Here is a 21,187-nt window from a genome sequence, read left to right on the forward strand (position 1 = left end):
GCCAATATATCATGCATATGTGAACATATTGTTTAGGAAATCTGTTCAGAGTGAAGCACGAAATACTCAAGCATGCTTCCCAAAATACAAATCATTGATCAATTACGCATTCATAGTTCTTAGATAATTCCTAAGGGAATAACGGGGTAGAAGGCTTCAATTTGAGGTTTTCCTCATCTCCTCACCCTCATCCAAACACACACCTTGATTTAACAGCAGGAAACGCAACACAATGAAATAGTGTCATTCTGAAAATGAGGTCTTTTATTACTTCTCATTATTAGTGAATTTACTTACCATATTTTTTCAAAAATCACTAAATCTATTAAAATAATTTTTACATGATTTCTACCAGCAAAGCAGATGAAAAAAACATAAATAACAAATTTAAAGATTATGAAAAGTAAAAAAAAAAAACCTTCATCAAACCAAAACACACCTAAAATAATCAACATTGGCTATAAGGCAGAGGGGATAGAGAATGTGTTCATAACAAAAAATGCCATCCACAACAAAGAGTGCCAGAGAGTATATGAAGAGCATTACAATAGCAAATTTCTCATCCAAAATGATAAACCATTAACCCACAACTCCAAAAACAATGTTGTTAATTCTGTTTCTCAGAAATGCCCTTAAAATTCTTGGTTATATCTGATATAAAAATTAAGACTCTAACATAACTCAAAACAAGGATTTCCCCCCCTAGTAAACCAGACACGTAAGTGATTGATGATTTAATTTGCCATTGCAGCAAATACTAATTTAACCACCACTCCCCCAACACCAGAAAAATGAAAAATCTGGTTTTAAAGGCATACGTGACAAGAAGGCAAGAATATTCTAGGATAATTAAAATACACACAAACAAAATAAGGACACAAAAACCGTGGCAATACTGCTGCTGTACCAGGGATAGGAATATACCATTCTTGCAGACACGTATGCCTTTAAGGAATATGTATACATTAAGATGTGTATTGTCTTCTTTTTTCCCCCTCCAGCAAAGAAAAGAACATCCAGGAGAGTTGGAAGAAGTGCATTCAGGAAGGTGTCAGTACCTCCCTTCCCACCCCTAACTGGGGAAACTCGCTTTTAACAATAATGCTCTTTCACCCTTCACATCCCACCCGGTTTCCATACACCCTTTCCGTCAGCATTCCCGCCCCCCACCCATACCCTTCTCTGCCCCTCACATTCAGAACAGGCTGCTCCGACTTTGTCAGTCTCGCCGCCCCCACGCAACCTCCGGGACCAGCCAAGTCCAACAACGCAGCCACGCAGCCACCCACTCCCCCCACCTCCTCCTTCTTAGCCCCGCTTCCCCTCCCCCTCCCAGTCCTGTCACCTGCTTGGGTGGTGTCCGTCAGGTCGTAGCCGCTGCCCGGGAAGTCTCGGAGTTTCCTACCACTGAGGCTCAGGATGCCGGAGTTGCCCGCCTCCTCCAGGGCCCGGTCCAGGCTCCTCACCGTGTGTTGAGGCTGCAGGCTCCCCGGGTTCCACTGCGGCCCGTTGGGGAACGGCTGACCGAAAAGAGTCGGTACCGGGATGGGCACCACCAGGGTCCCGCTGCCGCCGCCGCCGCCTCCCCCGCCGGCTCCGCCGCCTCCCCCTCCGGCCGCGCCACAGCCACCGCTATTTCCACCTCCACCACAACCGCCGCCCCCACTGTTACCACCACCTCCCTGACTCGCCGCCATGTTCCTGGGAGAGAGAATAGCCCCCGACAATACTCTCAGCTTGTGCCGCGAGTGTAGGGGGTTCTTAGGACGCATGCGCAAACTGGGGGCGGGCGGGGTGGGGGGGTGCGAGGTAGAGGGTGGGAAGCAACCAGGGGGCGGGCTGGGAGGACGTGTTGGGTATGGTGAAGACGATGTTCAAGCGTGCAGAACGCTTGCTTTAAGAAATGTGTGATCAGATAAAGGATGCTAAAGCCCGGTTCCGCTGCTTTGGGTACCAAAATCTTGCAAAGTGACACCAGCTTAACTATAGGTCATTTGGCGATATGCCCCCAAATCTCCAAGTCGCTTCACCTTTTGGGTTCTGCAAAACAAAGGCAAATGTATTAGATAGCGATGAAAGAGATTCATTTCAGGATCTTTTGAAACAGCATTTAGAAGGACTTTCAACTACCTGATTGAAACGCTTACCGCAAATGTCTCAGGAGTCGTTTAGCAGTGTTAACACGGAGAGGAACTTTGAGCAGGAAAATTGGTGCAGAAGTGAGCTTTAAGCATATATGAATTTTGCCATAACTAAGAATTCCAAAATAGGAAAAGATTTTTTAAATGTCTTCAAGGAAACCTCTCGTTTCAGTGTGTGTGGGTCTCAGCCAGACTGCTGCCTTCCAAAACTTGGAAAAGTTCTCTGCATTCTGTTCTATAAGTCTTTGAAGTTGTGCCAAGATCTCCAAAATATCTCAAGTTTCTTCTCATCATGTCAGTATGGCTGATGGAAAACTCTTTGATCATCAAACAACCTTAAGGTTTATTTTTGAAATGCAGGTTTTGGTTTTAGGTTGAATTCTGAAGGTTTAATACTGGGGATATGAAACTAATCAGTCTTGGATGTTTAGCAGTTCATTCTTAGACCCTGAACCCAACCATTTAGGCCCCTGCCATCCCTCCACTCCTACTTAGAGTTATTCAAATCTTTTTTTGCTAATAGAAAAGCTACACAAGAAAACTATCAGAATGCTTGGTCATGTTCAGTTATCATAAACTTGAATATCCTAGGCATCTCTTTTACATCCTTTTCAGTTTGAGCAATATGTCAACAGTCTCATTTTCTTGGAGAAATCTCCGCAAAAAATTCTATTTTGGAAAAAAAATACAGGTAAGAATTACACTTTGTGTGAATTGCTTTGTGGCCATATAGGTTAACCAAGATAATTATGTTGCAAGCAATTACATTTGCCAGATGCATAACCCACAGAAGGCACAGAACTGAGATTCAGACCTCTGTAATGAATTATCAAGTCAAATCAAATTATTTAAACCCACTGGTGTCAGGAAAGAATATTGTACCTTATATCTCATCTTTCTTATGTGGCAAATCAAATCAAGTATTAATTGAGAACATCGAGAATCAAGAGGGGTGAAAGGGGAAACTGGAATTCATTAGATAGAGAAAAGATTAAGAAAGGAACATTTAATAATTACCCAGTAAAAATTTTGTGATTATATAAAACAATGTGTTGGAAAAATGTCCTCAGGATCAGGATACCTGTCAAGTGAAAAAGGCCATGTACAAACGAATTTAAGAAGGAATTCATGTGCCACAGGTGCAGACATAAAATTCCTTGATAATTATAGGCAAAGAGATATTTGACATATTGCATGATTTTTTTTTGTTTCAGTCTATACTAGAGGATATTTTACAGTGATAATCACTTCAGTGTTATTCCTGATGTGAACATGTTCGTATTGATTAAATTACAGATGATACACAGAATTATCCAAGCCAAACTTACAAATTGAATGTCGACAAATCACCAGGGCTAAAGGACACATATCAAAGATTATAGAAGGAAAACAAGTGATTTTAAACAAAATATGCTGCCTCTATTAAATAAAGCACTGGCCAACTACAAATGTGATTTGTATTCAAAAGAACTCTAGAGGGGACTTTTGAAATTCCAGGCCAGTTTAAAGTCACCACTATTTCAAGCAAATTGGTAGTTACCCAACATTTATAAATAATGTAAGGAAAGGCACAGTCCAAAGCACCAAATTCTTCTATTACATATCAAAATATTGGGATAGACTAAAGGACATTCTTACCAGCCTATAAATCAAAAGTGATATATGTTTTATCTCAAGATCTAGAACAAGGCAATGAACTTAGGGATTAACTAGATTGAACTAGAATATGAATTTTTTTTTAAATCCTGATCAGGATCCAGGAATAAGCCATGGGAATCTCTGCAGTGTGTTTCCTAAAAGCATCAGTTCAATTGAATACTAAACTCAACAGAGGGAAAAAAACAATGAAATGTTGAGTATCACCAAGACATATATCAGAAACCCTGAAAAATATTGATTTCCATCATACTGAACTATTCTACATCTGCTGTTGGAATATGATGGAAAGTTTTGCTCACTGCAGTCTCAGCACAAGTCCTGAATTAAAGAAAGCCCTAAGAAATACACCAAAAATGATTAGAGAAATGGGGGAATGAGATATTTACTTGGCCCTCATCTCTCTAGTAACCTGATATTCAGTCCCTTCCAAAATCCCTGTTATGGTGTGGAATCTTTGGAGGACTACACATTAACTTATTTTAGGGTAATTTATAGTACATTATATACAACACCCTTGATCCTCCTTCCCCTCACTGTCGGTCCCTGGTTCTACCCTTGTGCTACTTTAACCAATGCTAACCAATTCATTGTGCTACTTTAACCAATGCTAACCAACTCATTAATTCTAAATTTAATATTTATTAATTCAAAAGGGATTGGACAAATGTGTGATCACTATTACTTAAAAGAAGCTATTACATACCTAATCTTCAATGTTGATGCCAATAAGCACTATTATTTTCTATCTTGGCTCAAGATGCAACATAAACAAGTCATTTAAGCTCTCAAAGCCCCAGATTTTTCATCTATAAACCAGATATCATAACATTATTAGCTATCTCATAAGATTTTAGTGAGGATTATGTGAGATATTTATATAAAACACCTATATTATAATGGTTATTATTATCTTTTTTTTCTAGATTCACTTTGCCAATAGAAACTGAGCTGAGTGTATCATGAATTATCAGTGCGGTAGTTCTTAAATTCCTCGATACTATCGTGCTACCAGAACTAATAGATGTTTTCCTGTACTGCCCTTAAAAGTTATATTCTTGGAGTTCCCGTCGTGGCGCAGTGGTTAACGAATGCGTCTAGGAACCATAAGGTCGCGGGTTTGGTCCCTACCCTTGCTCGGTGCCGTGAGCTGTGGTGTAGGTTGCAGACGCAGCTCGGATCCCGCGTTGCTGTGGCTCTGGTGTAGGCCGGTGGCTACAGCTCTGATTCAACCCCTAGCCTGGGAACCTCCATATGCCACGGGAGGGGCCCAAGAAATAGCTAAAAAGACCAAAAAAAAAAAAAATTCTCATTGACTCACCCCAGGTTTCTGCCTCTTCTAACTTTTGTGTTTTCACTATATGATTCAATAACTTGATTCCAATTTTTGTCTACCATGTCTAGTGCAATCCCAGATTTTGAAGTCCATGTTTCTAGTATGTTAACCTGATATCATGAAATCCATTGAAATATCTGTTCCAAATCCTCCTTTAAAATATACCTTAAATGGTTTGCTTTGTGTAAGCAACACAGGTCTACTAAAAATCCTGAAGAATTTTCGTATTAAAGTAGTGTGTAGAAGATAGAGATTGCTGAGTTTTGTTTAGTTTAGCTTGACCAAAAGAAAGTAAATAAAACATCACAGTTATTAAACCTGTTATGTCCGATTAGAAAAAAAAATGTTGAGGAAAATTTTTTAGTCTTTTTCAGTGGTCTCTAGCATTGGAAAGTCTCCTCTTTATAAACTTGGAAACATGCCATGTACCTTTTGGGCAAGTTTGTCATATAATTATCACCCTCTTCTTGCAGTATGTGAGAAAGTATGCTAAAATAGGGCCTTTTCAAACAAAATCCAAATTCCGAAAAGGAAAGTCTAGGCAACTATCATACTACCTCTGAACAGGCTATATCTGTGAGAGAAAAACAGAAGTTAATGGCATTTCAGTAAAGCCTATTAAAGGAATTACGATATCAAGATAGATTAAAGTCCCAGGAGGAAATATAAATCCCAAAAGGGTTTAGATTCTCTATTTCCTTAAAATGAAATGGAAACATGTGGACCAAAATCTGTGTATAAAATGAAGGTTGTAATGAAATGATGAAGAATCAAGTCGGAGCATCTACCAAAGTCTAATTATATTTGTTTACCTTAAATTTTGCTTCAAATCTTCATCACTATATATGCAAAGTGTGATTGTTATAGGTTTATTTTCATTTGTTTGTTTCTCTAACAAACAAAAATAAACGTATGACATAAATCTCTGTAGGACTCCGAAATGACTCTGGGCCTGGTGGCGGTGCACCTAAATTATAAGGTGGGGTTTTGTTTGCCATTGATGACAAAATTTCTTTCAAAGACTAAATCTGTAAACCTGAAGCTCTCAAGTGATAACTGGGTCACGTGTGACCCTAAAATTGAATATTTCTCTCTTTGTGGCAACAAGACTATTTCTTCTTGAGCATGGTCATGATCATGACCCCAGTTAGCCCATTTGTGGGTTGTCAGAAGGAAGGGTCAAAGTTCTGTTCCCTAAACAAGAGAGTGTGTGGTCAAATACTGCAGGATCTTTTAGATCACTTTTGTTTTGGTGAGGCAGTCATAAATTTCAACTTTTACTTATGTTATAGGTTTAGGTTGGCAAGAAGATATTTACTTCTGCTTTGGTACTTTGTCTACAATTATGGTATGATTCCACAAATTAGGAGAAAATATATTGGTTGTGATGACTTCATGTTTCACACTTCCAGGCTCTAACAGATGTATTAATGTAGGAAACAAATTAACATACTTTTGGTTGGCACTTTTGTGGTTTTAAAAGTCTCTCTCTCTCTCTCTCTTTTTTTTTTTTTTCCTGCTTTTTTAGGGCCATGCCCACAGCATATGGAAGTTCCCAGGCTAGGAGTCAAATTGGAGCTATAGCTACCGGCCTACACCACAGCCACAGTAACTCAGGATCTGAGCCGTGTCTATGACCTACACCACAGCCCATGGCAACACCGGATCCCCAACCCATAAGTGAGGCCAGGGATCAAACCCTCATCCTCACGGACACTAGTTGGATTCATTTCCTCTGTGCCACCAAGGGAACTCCCAAAAGTCTCTTCTTTTTTTTTTTTTTTTTTTTTTTTTTTTGTCTTTTTGCTATTTCTTGGGCCGCTCCCGCGGCATATGGAGGTTCCCAGGCTAGGGGTCGAATCGGAGCTGTAGCCACCAGCCTACGCCAGGGCCACAGCAACGCGGGATCCGAACCGTGTCTGCAACCTACACCACAGCTCACGGCAACGCCGGATCGTTAACCCATTGAGCAAGGGCAGGGACCGAACCCGAAACCTCATGGTTCCTAGTCGGATTCGTTAACCACTGCGCCACGACGGGAACTCCGCAAAAGTCTCTTCTAACCATAGTCATTATATAATGGGGTAGATAATTCTGAGGTACTAATTAGTAAACAATTGGGTTTTCATTGATGACTTCATCCACTTCTTCCATTTTGTATTTCTTTCTTTCTTATTTTTTTTAAGGGTCGCACCCATGGCATGTGAAAGTTCCCAGGTTAGGGGTCCAATCAGACCTGTAGCTTCTAGCCTAAACCACAGCCACAGCAATGCCAGATCTGAGGCACATGTGCAACCTACACTACAGCTCACCAAAATGACGGATCCTTAATCCACTGAGCAGGGCCAGAGAGCAAACCTGTGACCTCATGGATACTAACCAGTTTTGTTATCGCTGAGCCACAGTGGGAACTGCTCGTTTTGTATTTCTTAAACACTTCTTAATAAAATCTCCATCTTAAATACCTCTACTTAGTATAAATCCCTTTTTCCAGGACACATACATGAAGTTCCAGATTAAAAGTTTAAAATTTTCTTAGCTGACTATGACTTCTACTGTTCATAGGCAATAGACTTTAAATAGATTGGCAAAAATGAAGATATAATCACACCATACTCTTTGACTACTAGCATTATCTCCATTGCCATAACCTTAACCCAAGTCACTGTTTTCTCTGGACTATTGCAGCAGCCTCCTAACTTGCTTTTCTGCTTCTACTCCTCTAACCACTTAATTATGTGACCTTGGGCTTTGTGCCTCTGTTTTCTCATCTGAAAAATAAGGATAATAATACTACCTACCTTATAGAGATATTGTAAAGATTAGAATTACTTAATACATGTAGAGCCCCTAGAGGATTATCTAGAACATAGTAGGAATTCAAAGAACCTTAGTGAGTATCATTGTCATTATCATCATTAACACACTCCACTGACTAATAATATCTAGCAGTGAAAGGTAAATGATCTCTCTTAATTGCACAAAGGTCCTGTGAGGTAGATATTATTATTATCTGCATTTTTATAAGTGAGGAAACTATGATTCAGAGAAATTGAGTAACTTGCTCAAGGTCTCAGTTGAAAAGTGGCAAAGCAAAAATTTGAAGAGAAGCATGCCTGACTAAGCCGAGGCTTTTAACCTCTGTAACTTCTGGAAGTAATCTATCTGCATTAGTATCTTTTCTCAGTTCAAAAATTCTTAGCTGTTTAACTCCTCCCAAACTATATCCATTAAAAAGTGCTTACCAGCTGCTAGGTAGCACAAAATTTTATTTTGTTCATTATATATTTATTTTATTTATAAATATTTACAATATTTTGTTTTAGAAAATCATATAAGAATTGCTATTATTTCATATTCTTTACAGGTATTATAACTATATCCCACATATTATATAGTTTTCTATATTATATAACCACGTACTACTTGATATGTACATCTGCTTTAGGATATTTAGGTCCTTACCAATATTCCTTTATTATGTATAACCTTTCTGTTGTTTTTGTTTTTTTTTTTTTAGGGTCGCACTTGTGACATATGAAAGTTCCCAGGCAAGGGATTGAATAGGAGCTGCAGCTGCTGGCCTACGCTACAGCCACAGCAGCACAGGATCCAAGCCATGAGCGACCTACACCGCAGCTCACAACAATGCCAGATCCTTAACCCACTGAGCGAGGCCAGGGACTGAACCTGCATCCTCATAGATACTAGTCAGGTTCATAACCCACTGAGCCACAATAGGAATTCCCCCCAAAAAGATTATTATTAATAAAGAATTTTTCCTATGTACTGTTCCCTTATGTTAGATTCCAAGAAATTCAGTTATTCAATCGTAGGGTAAAAATATTTAAGTCTCTCTCTCTCTCTCTTTTTTTTTTTTTTTTTTTTGGTGGGGGGACTGTGCTTGTAGCATGTGGAAGTTCCTGGGCCAGGGATTGAACCCGTGCCACAGCAGCAACCCAAACAGCTACAGTGACACCACCAGATCTTTAACCCACTACTCCACAAGGGAATTCCTTAAGTCTCTTAATAAACATTACCAACTTGCTTTCCAAAATATTCGTACCAATTTACATTGTCAATAGCAATATAAACAAGAATATTTTTGCCAGTATTGGGAATGTTCCGTTTTTAAATATCTTTAATATGTTACATCTGACACACAAAAAAAGAGGGTTGGTTCTGCTTTAAGCTAACATGATCTAAAGGGAGCAGACTTACCCTCCTACCTGAAACAACCCAAAACTTGGACAACATATAGAGAACTGTGGTTTTTAAAATACTGAATATCGGCCAACAAAAACAGTAATACCTAGGATATGAGACACAAATGAAATGAGACTTGCAAATGCCCAATCTTAGTGCTTTGAGAGAGTTTCCAGAAACTTCTTCAACAGGAAAAAAGAGGATCTATGAAACACCTACAACCTACAATAAACCAGATGGTGGATGACTGAAGGTTTTCTCTCTAAGATCAGGAACAAGACAAGGGTGTCCACTCTCACTGATTCATTGAACATTGAACTAAAGTTTCCAGACAGTAAGAAGACAAGAGAGAAAGAAAGGGAGAGAGAGAGAAGGAAAGAAAGAAGGAAGGAAGGAAGAAGTAAAGAGGGAGAGAGATGAGGGAGAGAAAAGAGGGAAAGGGGATGTAGGAGGGTGGAAGGAAGTGGTGAAGGAAGGAAGGAATGAAGGAAGGAAGAAAAGAAGGGGGAAGGAGGCAGGTAGGCCAGCATCCAGATTGGAAAAGAGTCTTTATTCACAGATGATGTGATCATCTATGCAGAAAACAAATGAAATCTACAATAAAGCTATAAGAACAAATTAGTGAATTTGGCAAAGTTGCAGGATAGAAAATCTGACAAATATGTGAAAGATCTGTACACCAAAAACTACAGACCATACGTAAAAGAAATTAAATAAGACATAAATAAATGGAGAGTTATATCATCTTCATGAGTTGCAAGAAATATTGATATGATGCCAGTTCTCCCCAAAGCCTCAGCAGGACTTTTTTGGAAAAATTGACAAATTAATCTTTAAATTCAAAAACGCAGAAGATTTAGATTAGTGGAAACAATTTGGAAAAAGAAAACCAAACTGGAAGACTACGAAAATTTGAGACTTATTACAAAGCTACACTAGTCAAGACAGAGTGGTACTAGTGTAAAAATAGAGAAATAGATCAATGGCACAGAATAGAAAATCCAGAAATAAATTCCTACTGTAGATAAATAACTTTTGACAAAGATGTAAAGTCAGTGGAGAAAAGACAGTTTCAACAAATGCTGCTAGCACAATTGAACATCCATATGTAAAAAAAGACAAATTTGGATGCTTACCTCATATAACATATAAAACTTTACCAGTAATACGGTATAGACTTGTGTGAAACCTAAAGCTTAAAATAAAACATAGGAGGAAATATTTATGGCTTTGATTTAGACAAAGATTTCTCAAATATGACACCAATAGCACAGTCCATAAAAGAAAAAAATTGATAAATTGGACTTCATGAAAATTATAAACCTCTGCTCTTTGAAAAACACTGTTATGGGAATGAAAAGACAAACCACAGAGTGAGAGAAAATATTTGCAAATCATGTATAAGATAAAGATGTATTTATATTAAGCAATAATAAGAAAATAAACAACCCAATAAAAAAATGAGCATTAAGATTTGAACACTTTACCAAAGAAAATATCTAGATGGCAGACAAGCACATGAAAAGATGTTCAACATCATTAGTTAATACGGAATGAAAAATAAAACTACAAGATACTACTACATGCCTATTAGAGTTGCTAATATTAAAAAAATTAGCCATACCAAGTGGTGACAAGGATCTGGAGAAACTGGAACCTTCATACTCTGCTGTTGGAAATGTAAAATGGTGAACTACTTTGAAAACAGTACAGCAATTTCTTAAAATGTTCAACATACAGCCCCCAAATATGTGATCCAGATATTCCACTCCTAGATATTTACTCAAGAGAAATGAAAGCTTACATACCTACAAAGACTTATGCATAAATATTAATAGAATATTTATTTGGAATAGCCAAAAACTGAAAACAACCCAAATGTCCATCAGTAAAAGAAAGGACAAATTGGATTATGTCCATACAATGGAATACCTTTCAGTAATAAACAGAATAAACTATTGATAGAACATAATAATGAGGATGCATCTGAAAATAAATTTGCTGAATGAAAAAAGACAGGAAAAAAGCCAGGGAAAAGAGTAAATAATAGATAATCTGATTTTTATAAAACTCAAAAAATGCAAACTAATCTATATGAGCAGAAAGTAGTTTAGTGGTTTCTTGGGGGCAGGTAGAGTTTGGGAGCATGGGGAGAGAAATCACAAAAGAGCACAAGGAAACTCATGGAGGTGATAGGTATATTCACTATCTTCATCGTGGTGATTGTTGTATGGGTGGTGTACACATATGCCAAAGTTTATCAAATTTACAGGTTCCATATGTAGTTATTATATGTAAATTATACCTTTATAAAAATGTTTAAATTGACAAAAAATATTCATTGTAAAATGAACATGGAAAAGATTTTTTAAGATTACAATTTCAGGGGAGTTCCCATTGTGGTGCAGCAGAAATGAATCCAACTAGCAACCATGAGGATGCGGGTTCGATCCCTGGCCTCGCTCAGTGGATTAAGGAGCCAGTGCCGTGAGCTGTGTAGGTCTCAGATGAGGCTTGGATCCTGCGTTGCTGTGACTGTGGCTGTGGCCAGCAGCTACAGCTCTGATTTGACCCCTAGCCTGGGAACTTCCACATGCCACAGGTGCAGCCCTAAAAAGCAAAAATTAAAAATTAAAAAATTAAATTTCAATAAAATAGAAATTGATATAAAAATTAAATGTTTTAATAGCGTTTAGTATAAAATTGATCAAAGAATTAAATGAGTTGAGTTTACTCTTAAATATGCTTTCTTGACAAAAATAGTGAAATGTAATTTTGAATCAAATGTTTGTACATATACTTAAGAAATCAACATGTTCTTAGAGTCCAAATATCTACTATATCAAAATGGCCCAAAATGTTAGAATAAAAATTGCCTAGACCTGATTGGGATAATTGAGATAATCAAAATTATATACCCTTGATGAATTTGCAATGTGGTTATAGAAGCAAGACCTGAACACAATAGTTAAATAATAATTAAACTATAAAATATGTGATTCCATTTATAATTGTACTGGGAAATCAGAGAATAGAGTTAAGGAAATCTTTTGTGGAGGAGTGAAAACTTGATCTGAGCCTTGAAGAATGATGGCCTAGACAGAGCAGAAGAGATATGACGCTTTAGGAAGGGATGAACACAGAAACGACCATGTGGTGCTTTAGGAACAATATTCACCATGGCCTGACCAGAGCGAAGGGGGCACATTAGGGTGAATGGTAAATAAACTTGCATAGGTAGGATGGAACTGGATTGCAGAAGGTCTTGAAGTCAGAAAGACGGGATTAGATTGTATTCATTAGATAAATTTCTCAAAGGGGATCCAGCAGCATTATGCTCGATGAGTTTAAGCAGAGGGAAACTGGAGAGGGGGGAGATAAACTGTTAATGTTAGACTAAGGTAGTGGTATCAGAAACGTTTAAAAGACAAATTCAAGAGATTTTATAGGAGGACACAACAGGATTTGGAGATGGATTAGATATTTATTTCCTCACATCAGTAGTTTTATTCCTTGTCTCCTTGACATTTGATTGATATCTGGTGTTAATTTAACATTTGCATCTATATTTAAGAATAATTACATAGTCAAATTTATGTAATCTAAGCCTGGGTTCTTTTCTTATTCAAGGATAATATATCATCCAATTCTTCCTTATTAATTTATTCAGTATTAAGAATTCTGAGTTCAGTTTCATTAATGTGCTTTGTATGATTGTGTTCTATCATAACCTTATACTGATATCATAATCTGATACAGTTTATTCTGATTTTTCTTTTTATACAAGATTCATTTTTAAATAGAGATAGCCTTAATTTTAAAAACTGTTTTTAGTATTTTAAACTTAATTCTCTGATTCAGTATTATGCAGTAACAATTTACCATTTGTTCTAGTCATTTCTTCTTTCTGTTCTTATATATTCTGAAACGAATATCATCATCAATTGCATTCCGTATGGTCTTCTGGATTGTCTTTGCAAAATAAACAGATTCTGGCACAGAAAGCTTCTTTTTTTGTTGTTGAGATTGCTTAGAGGGTATTTGTGCTTTTGGAGACAGGAAAAAGAGACAGCTGGCAGAGCCTTTACCCCTCGTTTTGACCTTAACTTTTTTTATTCCCACTGCACAATTGTCTAGAGCAGGCTAAACCACATGAGTTATTAACCCCCAACAGGCTAAACAACCAATCTCCAGCAAATGGTTACCTTGAAAGCTGAGCAGAAAAGAGTATTCTTTGAAAATAACACTTTCAGAAGAAATTTTCAACAAATATCTTATCTGAAATAAGCTTTTATAATGCTAAATCACACCATCCAATTACCCTCTTTCTACTACCTCCACATCAACAATTTTGATCTCAGGGTCAAACTCGGTCTTGGATCAAAACAAAACAAGAACAACAAAATGCTTCTTCACAGTCTCAAACTCAAACCTGTCCTTTTCCTGCCATCCACAATGCACCCCTTTGTTCAGACCCTAGTCATCTCTCTTCTGGATAATTACAACTTCCTAACTAGTCTCCCAGCTTCTGGTCTTGCTTCTGGTCCTTTCTGTTGTTCACACTGCTGCCAGAGTGACTCATCAAAAATGGTCACGTATCTGCTTCACTACGTCCAGCCACCTTTGCATGGCGTAGGGGCCTTTCATGACTTGGTTCCTGCCTGCTTCTCCAATATCATCTCTCACCACTCACTGGCTTTCTACTTTATGCTCTGCCTTTCCTGACACACGCCATGCAGCTTCTCTTGACACAAATAACCTCCCCAAACTCCTCTGATTAACTTCTACTCATCCTTCAGCATTCAGTTCAGGCATCACTTTTCCAAAAAGTCTTTCTTCAATTTCTCATCAGTTGGCTTTCCTCCAGTTCACTGTTATCACCTTTTGTCTTGCTTCCTCTCACTCAGATGTGAACTCCCAAAAGACAGGGACTTTGTCAAATTCATATTTGTGTCCTGGCACAGAGTAGATACTCCAAATATTTGTTCCAGAATAGAGAAATGCAAATATGACTACCATATAAGCCTTAGGATAAACACTTTATGTTTAGCTCCTGGGTACCACTTAAAACAATGTAATCCCAACCCATTTTGAGGCACATATATCTGTGTATGAGAATTTAAATCATTTAATCCTAACACCTGCAATAAAATGATCCTTTTTTCTCAGAATTATGTTCTAAGCCTCCCTTCTCCACATCATAGTTGGGATCAACTCTATCCTTCCATTTAACACAAAGTTGCCATGTTTCAAAGCTTTATTATTTGCAACCCTGGTACCTTCTAAGACTTATATTTCCATTTAAAGACACTAACAGCCAATTTTACTCAATGTGACTGCCCTCTCCCCCAGTTTCTGGGAGCCTCGGACTCCAGCCTTGTGAGTGACTAAATTCCACCACTTACTGCCCTCAGGCCAAATCCAAGAAAAGTTTTCTGGCTCATAAATTTTTCCTGCTGTTTGGAGTAGAGGGCACAGAGCCTGGGTGTCATAACAGAAAGTGCTAATCTGTACACCGTGTGTACTGAAGCATGTAAAGCCAATTCATAACATTCTATGACATTTTTATGAGCTTAAAAGCATCTTGCCAAACCTATTCAAATTGTATGCATGTGGGAGAATTGTGCTCATAGCTATTTTTAGAGTTTTAGGTCACCTTCCACAAATATGCCAAGGTACCCTCAGTAGTCTGTTAGAGATCAAAAATGTTTCCAAAGAAATGTGCCAAGGTTCCAACTCCTTCTTATGTGGCAGGACTGATTACAGAATGCAGATTCTTATTGTAGGTTAAGCAGGTCTACCAGCTTTCTAATAAGGAGCAACAGATTGTTAATCTGCTGACTTCAGAGAGAGGATCAGTAGATGAGAGTGAGCAGCAGCTCTTACACATGGCTGGCAGTAGGAAACCTCATGGGCTGCGGGAGAGGGAAACTGGAGTTATTGAGAAGTCTATGTGTCACCCTTGGTGGAAATACTAAATATTGCTACCCCTCTTCAGGATATACCTTCATGTACAGTCATCTCATCTCACTCCCTCTTTTCTTTCCTGCGATTCTGGGTCATCCATTCCCTATAATTCATTCCTCCCCTAATAGGCTTTAGTTAATAACAAAATCACAGTAAATAATATGACACATCTACTGAAAATTGTACAAAATTGTGTACAATTTCAATAGCAGTACATGAATCAGGTTAAAGGAAATAATATCTTTACTTTTTTAAATTAAATTACAACTGAATATTTTGTTCCAGCATGAGATTTACACTTGCAGAGAACAAATAAAAATATTCGGTGAGTTTGAAGGTCAAGTGTTACAAACACCATTTATTGGGAAATTTTTGAAATATATTTTCCTGGGCAGTATTTCTTGACAAGTAGTCTATGGACCATGTGAATGAAAATTATCTGGGATGCTTGTTAAATTTTCAGATTCCTAAGATCCATCCCAAACCTATTGAATCAGAGTCTCTGGGGATAGGACCAGGTGATCTGGATTTTTAACATGTTCCCTAGACAATTCTTTTGTACACTAAAGCTTGAGAACTAATGATTTACAAAGTACATAATAATGGCTTTCAACTGTTTGTAAGGGTTCTTATATGGAAAAGGGAAAAAATTAAATTTGAATTGCTCAAGAAAGGGAAAGATTAGTTTTGTGTTGTTCAGGAAGGCAGAACTTAAACTATGCATGAAAGCTGGAGCAGGAAAGTGCCCAAATATTTTTTTAAGCAATTAGACATAGCCATCAATAGATCTAGTAACTGTCTTGCAAAACAGTGAATTCTTTACCTCCGGAAGTGTTCATATATGGAGGACAGAGGGTTCTCTTTAAGGGATGATGTAGTAGAGATTCTTACATTAAGTGGGAAGTTGAGCAAAGTGACTCTTTGAGTCCCTCTATCTCTTATATCTGATGAATTTATACAAAACATTTCAAGCCATTAAGGTTATGTCATGACCTCCAAAGTTGATCATCCTAGTCTTTTTGAAATTTCCTTTCTTAAGCATCCATTTATAAGCAACTGCTACATGCTGAACACTGTACGAACCTGTAAAGTTAGGATGGTCAACAGGCAACAGTGTTCCTATCTTCATGGAATTTATAGTGTGCTGAGTAAAGGGTAAAAGTACAGTTACAGAAGTTCCCATTGTGGCTCAGTGGTTAACGAACCCGACTACTATGCATGAGGATTCGGGTTCAATCCCTGGCCTCACTCAGTGGGTTAAGGATCCAACGTTGCTGTGCCTGTGGTGTAGGCCAGCAGCTGCAGCTCCGATTCGACCCCTAACCTGGGAACTTCCATGTGCCGTGGGTGCAGCCCTAAAAAACCAAAAAAAAAAAAAAAAAGTACAGTTACAGAGTGGTTATTACTGTGGTGGAGGATATATAAGGTGTTAAAGGAACATAGAGAAAGAGTACCTAAGAGTTCTCTTGTGGTACGGCAGATTAAGGATCTGGCATTGTCCCTGCAGCAGCTCAGATTGCTGCTGTATGTGGGTTCAATCCCTGGCCCAGGAACTTCCACATGCCATAAGCGGGCCCCCCCAAAAAAAGAGAGAGAGAAAGGATACCTAACTGGATTTGGAAGTCAGGGAAAGCTTTCTGGAGGAGACATATCTAAGTTGAAAACTGAACAATTAGCAGGGGTTAGCAAGGCAAGGGAAGAGCTTGTACAAAGGGCAGGAGGCAAGAGACAGCGTGCCCATTCAGGGAAATAAAGGTGGTTCAGAATGGCTAGAGCAGAAGTGCCAGAAGACACACAATGAGACCGAAATGGCATATAATCTATGTGGTCCAAATCTCTTTGGGCCACATAGATTATAATAAAATGTTTGGCTTTTATCCCAAAGGCAATAGAGAACCATTGAAGCGTTTTAATAAAAGAAATAATATGATCAAATACACAGTATATAAAAAAAAAACCATTCCTTAGTACACAGACCAGTCTCTTTCTCTGACTTTCAGTAGCAAAATTCTGGAAATTTACCTGCTTATCTGGTGTCCAACTGGTTTTGATCTCTGGCACAAAGATTCCTGTGACTACCACTTGTTTCTGATTATTTCCCCATGTCCATCATAATATAAAGTAGAAGGTAAATATATGGGTGTGGAGGCACACAGACTGATCTTAAGCTAGTTATACAACCTTTCTAAGACTCAGTAAGTGGTTCATCACCACCAGATCATGAATTCCATGAGGACAAGAGTTTCGTTCACTATGCTATCCCTAGAACCTGGTACATCTTTATTACTCAGTTAATATTTGTTGATTGGATAATGAATCTACAAAATGGGGACTCTGGCACATACTGTTGATGTTTGTACTTAAAGGGATAACTACATAACAAGTATAATGCCTGCAACATAGCGAAGGTCCACAAATAGTGGCTGTCATTATCATTGATGCCTTATTACTGTTGGCTCTGGAGCATCACCTTATCTCCCTGCTCTAATGTAAGTTGCAGTTGTGGCTGGATGCCGCTGAACCTGACTTTTCTTTTCCTTTGCATGAGATTGCCAGTTGCCTCAACACTAGGTAATGATTTCAATGTTCTATTTCTATAACTGTGATTCTGATTTCATCCTAACCAAAAAGATTAATTAAAATATAATTTTAAAAATTCTAGGAGTTCCCAATGTGGCACAATGGGATTGATGGCATCTTAGGAGTGCTGGGATGCAGGTTCCACCTCTGGACCACCACTGTGGCTTGTATCTGATCCCTGCCCAGGAACCCCATATGCCATGGGGAGGCTAAAAAAGAAAAAAAAATTCTAATGTATTGAGATTAATGCTGAAAACATATAATTCATTTTATTAGGAAACATATTGTTTGCAACCTTCATAATAATCTTTGAAATTAGATGAGCCATCAAAAACTAGGAAGCATAGTACAGAATTTCATACAATAAAACTCTGTCAACTAATATCAAAACTGGTGAAGTACAAGTTTAGTTTCAGCTGCTTTTATATATTAGATGTCCTCCAATCCTTAGAGGGCAAAAGCAGGTGATTTGGAAATAGTGATGATGTGAAATGAACAAGGGGAGATGAATTTGGTGAATGGCTTTGTCAGCCCTGAGGCAGGGAATGAGTCTGTTTACCAGCTGTCTGCCTATTTTCCTAATGTATTTGTTGGTACATTTATGTTGTAGAAGTGAAAACAAACAATAATCTTGCCAATAGAGGTGAAATTCTGAACAAGTGGCCTAAATAAAGGTAATTGATATGGTAAAACAAAGAATGTTATATAACACTTTGCTGAATTATGTATCTTTAAAGGCTTAATCTCTAAAAGAAACATAGAGTGGTTCATAGAGACAGGATTTAAAGTTGTGTAGGTAGGCCTAACAGAGTAATAAAAACTTTAGTTTGTCCAAAGATGAAAATAATTAAATGAGGAAAAGACATAAATTTTTGTCAGTACCTTGGTTAGCTCACCATCATAGATCAGCTTTAGAACACTATTATAGAAGCAAAATTGTAATATATATAAATAAATTTATTTAAATACTTGAGAAATATTTGATGATATATGAAAATATCTAATTATTGCATAATACGTAGAGAGCCAGCCCTATTTTGTCCTAACTTATCCCATAATATTTAATTAAAGGAGATTTTAGAAAGCAAAATGCATGTTACAGTAAAAAATAATTGCATAATGATATTCTCTCAATATATCAAACCTCTTCAGAGAAGAACAGGCTTCATAAGTCTATCAGCTGGAGTACATAATAAATCCCTAACAAAGATCATCTGAAGAACATAAATAGATAAGTTCATTATCTTAGAGTATATATAGTAACAATCACAAAAATACATGGGAAAGAATGCATGCAGTGTTACACTTACCAAATGAAAGGGTGTAGGCAGAAAAAGTCTTTCTCTCCAAGAGTTAATAGGTCTTTCTGTGGAGAAGACACACTAAGCAAATCTCTCATTTCCTTATCTGTCAGTTCAATGCTGAATACAGGCCTTATTGTCTGAGCTAACTAACATTTAGGAAATTATCCTGTCTTCGCTGTAATGCCTTTCACAAATACAAACTGAGGGAGAATGCAAGAAGAGAATGAAACAAAAATGTGTAGCCGAAATGCTGTCAGAAAATTTCTGATAAATTAAGGCTAAGTCCCATTTATTTATGACAGAACCAGTTCTGGAAGGCTGCAGATACCTGAAATATATTATAAAAGAACTGTTTTCTATCTATCTGATTTGGCACTGGAGTGCCTCTTAGTGTCCATGGTAACTCCCATAGAGTGATTTGGAAATTCATCATTAAAAGGCTTGCACATTAAAAAATAATGGGTCAGCCATAGTACTTAGGTAATGTTCAGTTTCTGAACTTCAAAACAAGTTTAAACCATGCTACACCTTCAGGAACATATTATCAGAGGAATCGACATATTAAAAACTACCTAATTTTTAAAATCCAGAGCAATATAATTTTTCAAGTACTACAAAGTATAACTAGTGATTATAGTACAGAAAAGATAAAAACATGAGAGCATTTGGAAATCTGAAATAGTCTCACAAAATATAAGTAGTAAATATAAGCTGTAATCATAGAAATGTTAATAAAGAAATATGGGCAAGTGCTTCTTCTGATGTCCTCAAATGGCCGTTTTTTTGTGTGTTCTTTATTTTAGAGGAATAAAAAGTGGTTGTATTTTTTAACTTTAAAATTTCCAACACTTTTTGGTTACCTTTCAGCATCATTAAAAAGCTAACTAAATTGAGGCAAGACAAGATTTAATGTAGTGAATTGAAACTAAAGAAATCTCTGTTGTTTTCCACTTATAATCCTTCCTTGGCAGGTTTCATATTACGATTTGAGAAATTGGTAAAATGCATGGAAATACTTCATCGGCCTCCTTGAAAGCAATTGACCTTTACTCGGCCCGTTAATCAGTGAGTGAAGTCAGTGAGACATGACTAATCCCAGAGGAACAGCTTTTGAACATACCTTACTGTGGGTAAGACCTGGCAGAAACTCAGGATGTATTTAGCTAAAACAAAGAATGTGAAAGTCTTTCTCAATCCTTTAGTGGTCTGAAATTCATTATATACATTTAAAAAAATAGATTTCTCCATGTGAACTGTTCTCAGTCAAAAGAACTAGGCTTCGAATACAATATCCACCCCTTTCCCCAAATTCTTAGATGAGGTCGGTAATGTTACGGTCTGAATGGGAAAATTAAAATAATCAAAACCAAATGGGAGTTCTCTGTGGCTCAGCGAGTTAAAGACCTGGCCTTGTCACTGCAGTGGCTCGGGTTGTTGCTGTTATGCAGGTTCGATCCCTGTCCCGGCAACTTCCACACCTTGCAGGCGTGATCAAAAAGGAAAAAAAAAATGGACAAGATTAATCATCTAGGAAAATAACCTCAGGAAAACAGCCCATGTAAGAGATGACTTCTGAGCATGCTGACATTGGACTAGAAGTTCCCTAAGTCAGAAGTACCCCCTTTAAAAGATGGTATCAATTTTAAATATAACAATGAACTATAATCAAGAGCATTTAAATATTTCTTTCATGAGAAAATTTAAAATGGAAGAAAAGTCTTGATGACTGATAGATATATTTAAAGTAAGGAAGTACAGCAATTTGTCCATTTCTCCAGTGCCATGCAATTGAGAGAATTGAAGAAGAATTCCATTCTTTTTTTCTCTTTCTGCTTTTTAGGGCTGCAACCGTGGCATATGGAGGTTCCCAGGCTAGGGGTTCAATTGGAGCTGCAGCTGCTGGCCCACACCACAGCTCACAGAAACGCCAGATCCTTAACCCACTGAGCAAGGCCAGGGATCGAATCTGCAACCTCATGGTTCCTAGTTGGATTCGT

The 21,187-nt window shown here is 37.6% G+C and overlaps 1 protein-coding gene across 6 annotated transcripts in view; it reads right to left on the reverse strand.

Annotated features, from left to right (window-relative positions):
- The window catches only part of LRCH2 (leucine rich repeats and calponin homology domain containing 2), a 104,494-nt gene extending 102,121 nt beyond the window's left edge, over window positions 1–2,373 (reverse strand). For 3 of the 6 annotated variants that reach the window (XM_085008246.1, XM_085008245.1, XM_085008244.1), the window contains exon 1: window positions 1,194–1,401. Coding sequence is in view for 3 of the 6 variants with exons in the window: in XM_085008242.1 (XP_084864368.1) it covers window positions 1,346–1,772 (427 nt within the window). In the remaining 3 variants the exon portion in view is untranslated. Of the gene's footprint in view, window positions 1–1,193; window positions 2,041–2,147 lie in introns of those variants that run through there. The other 3 variants (XM_085008243.1, XM_085008241.1, XM_085008242.1) reach the window with 2 other exon arrangements.
- Between the last annotated feature and the right edge of the window lie 18,814 nt (window positions 2,374–21,187).

This window comes from Sus scrofa, chromosome X, assembly GCF_054392235.1.
Source record: "Sus scrofa isolate SSC_HxYL_T2T_F1_AM1 chromosome X, Sscrofa_HxYL_maternal_Yorkshire_Landrace_v2.0, whole genome shotgun sequence".
Lineage (NCBI taxonomy): Eukaryota > Metazoa > Chordata > Mammalia > Artiodactyla > Suidae > Sus > Sus scrofa.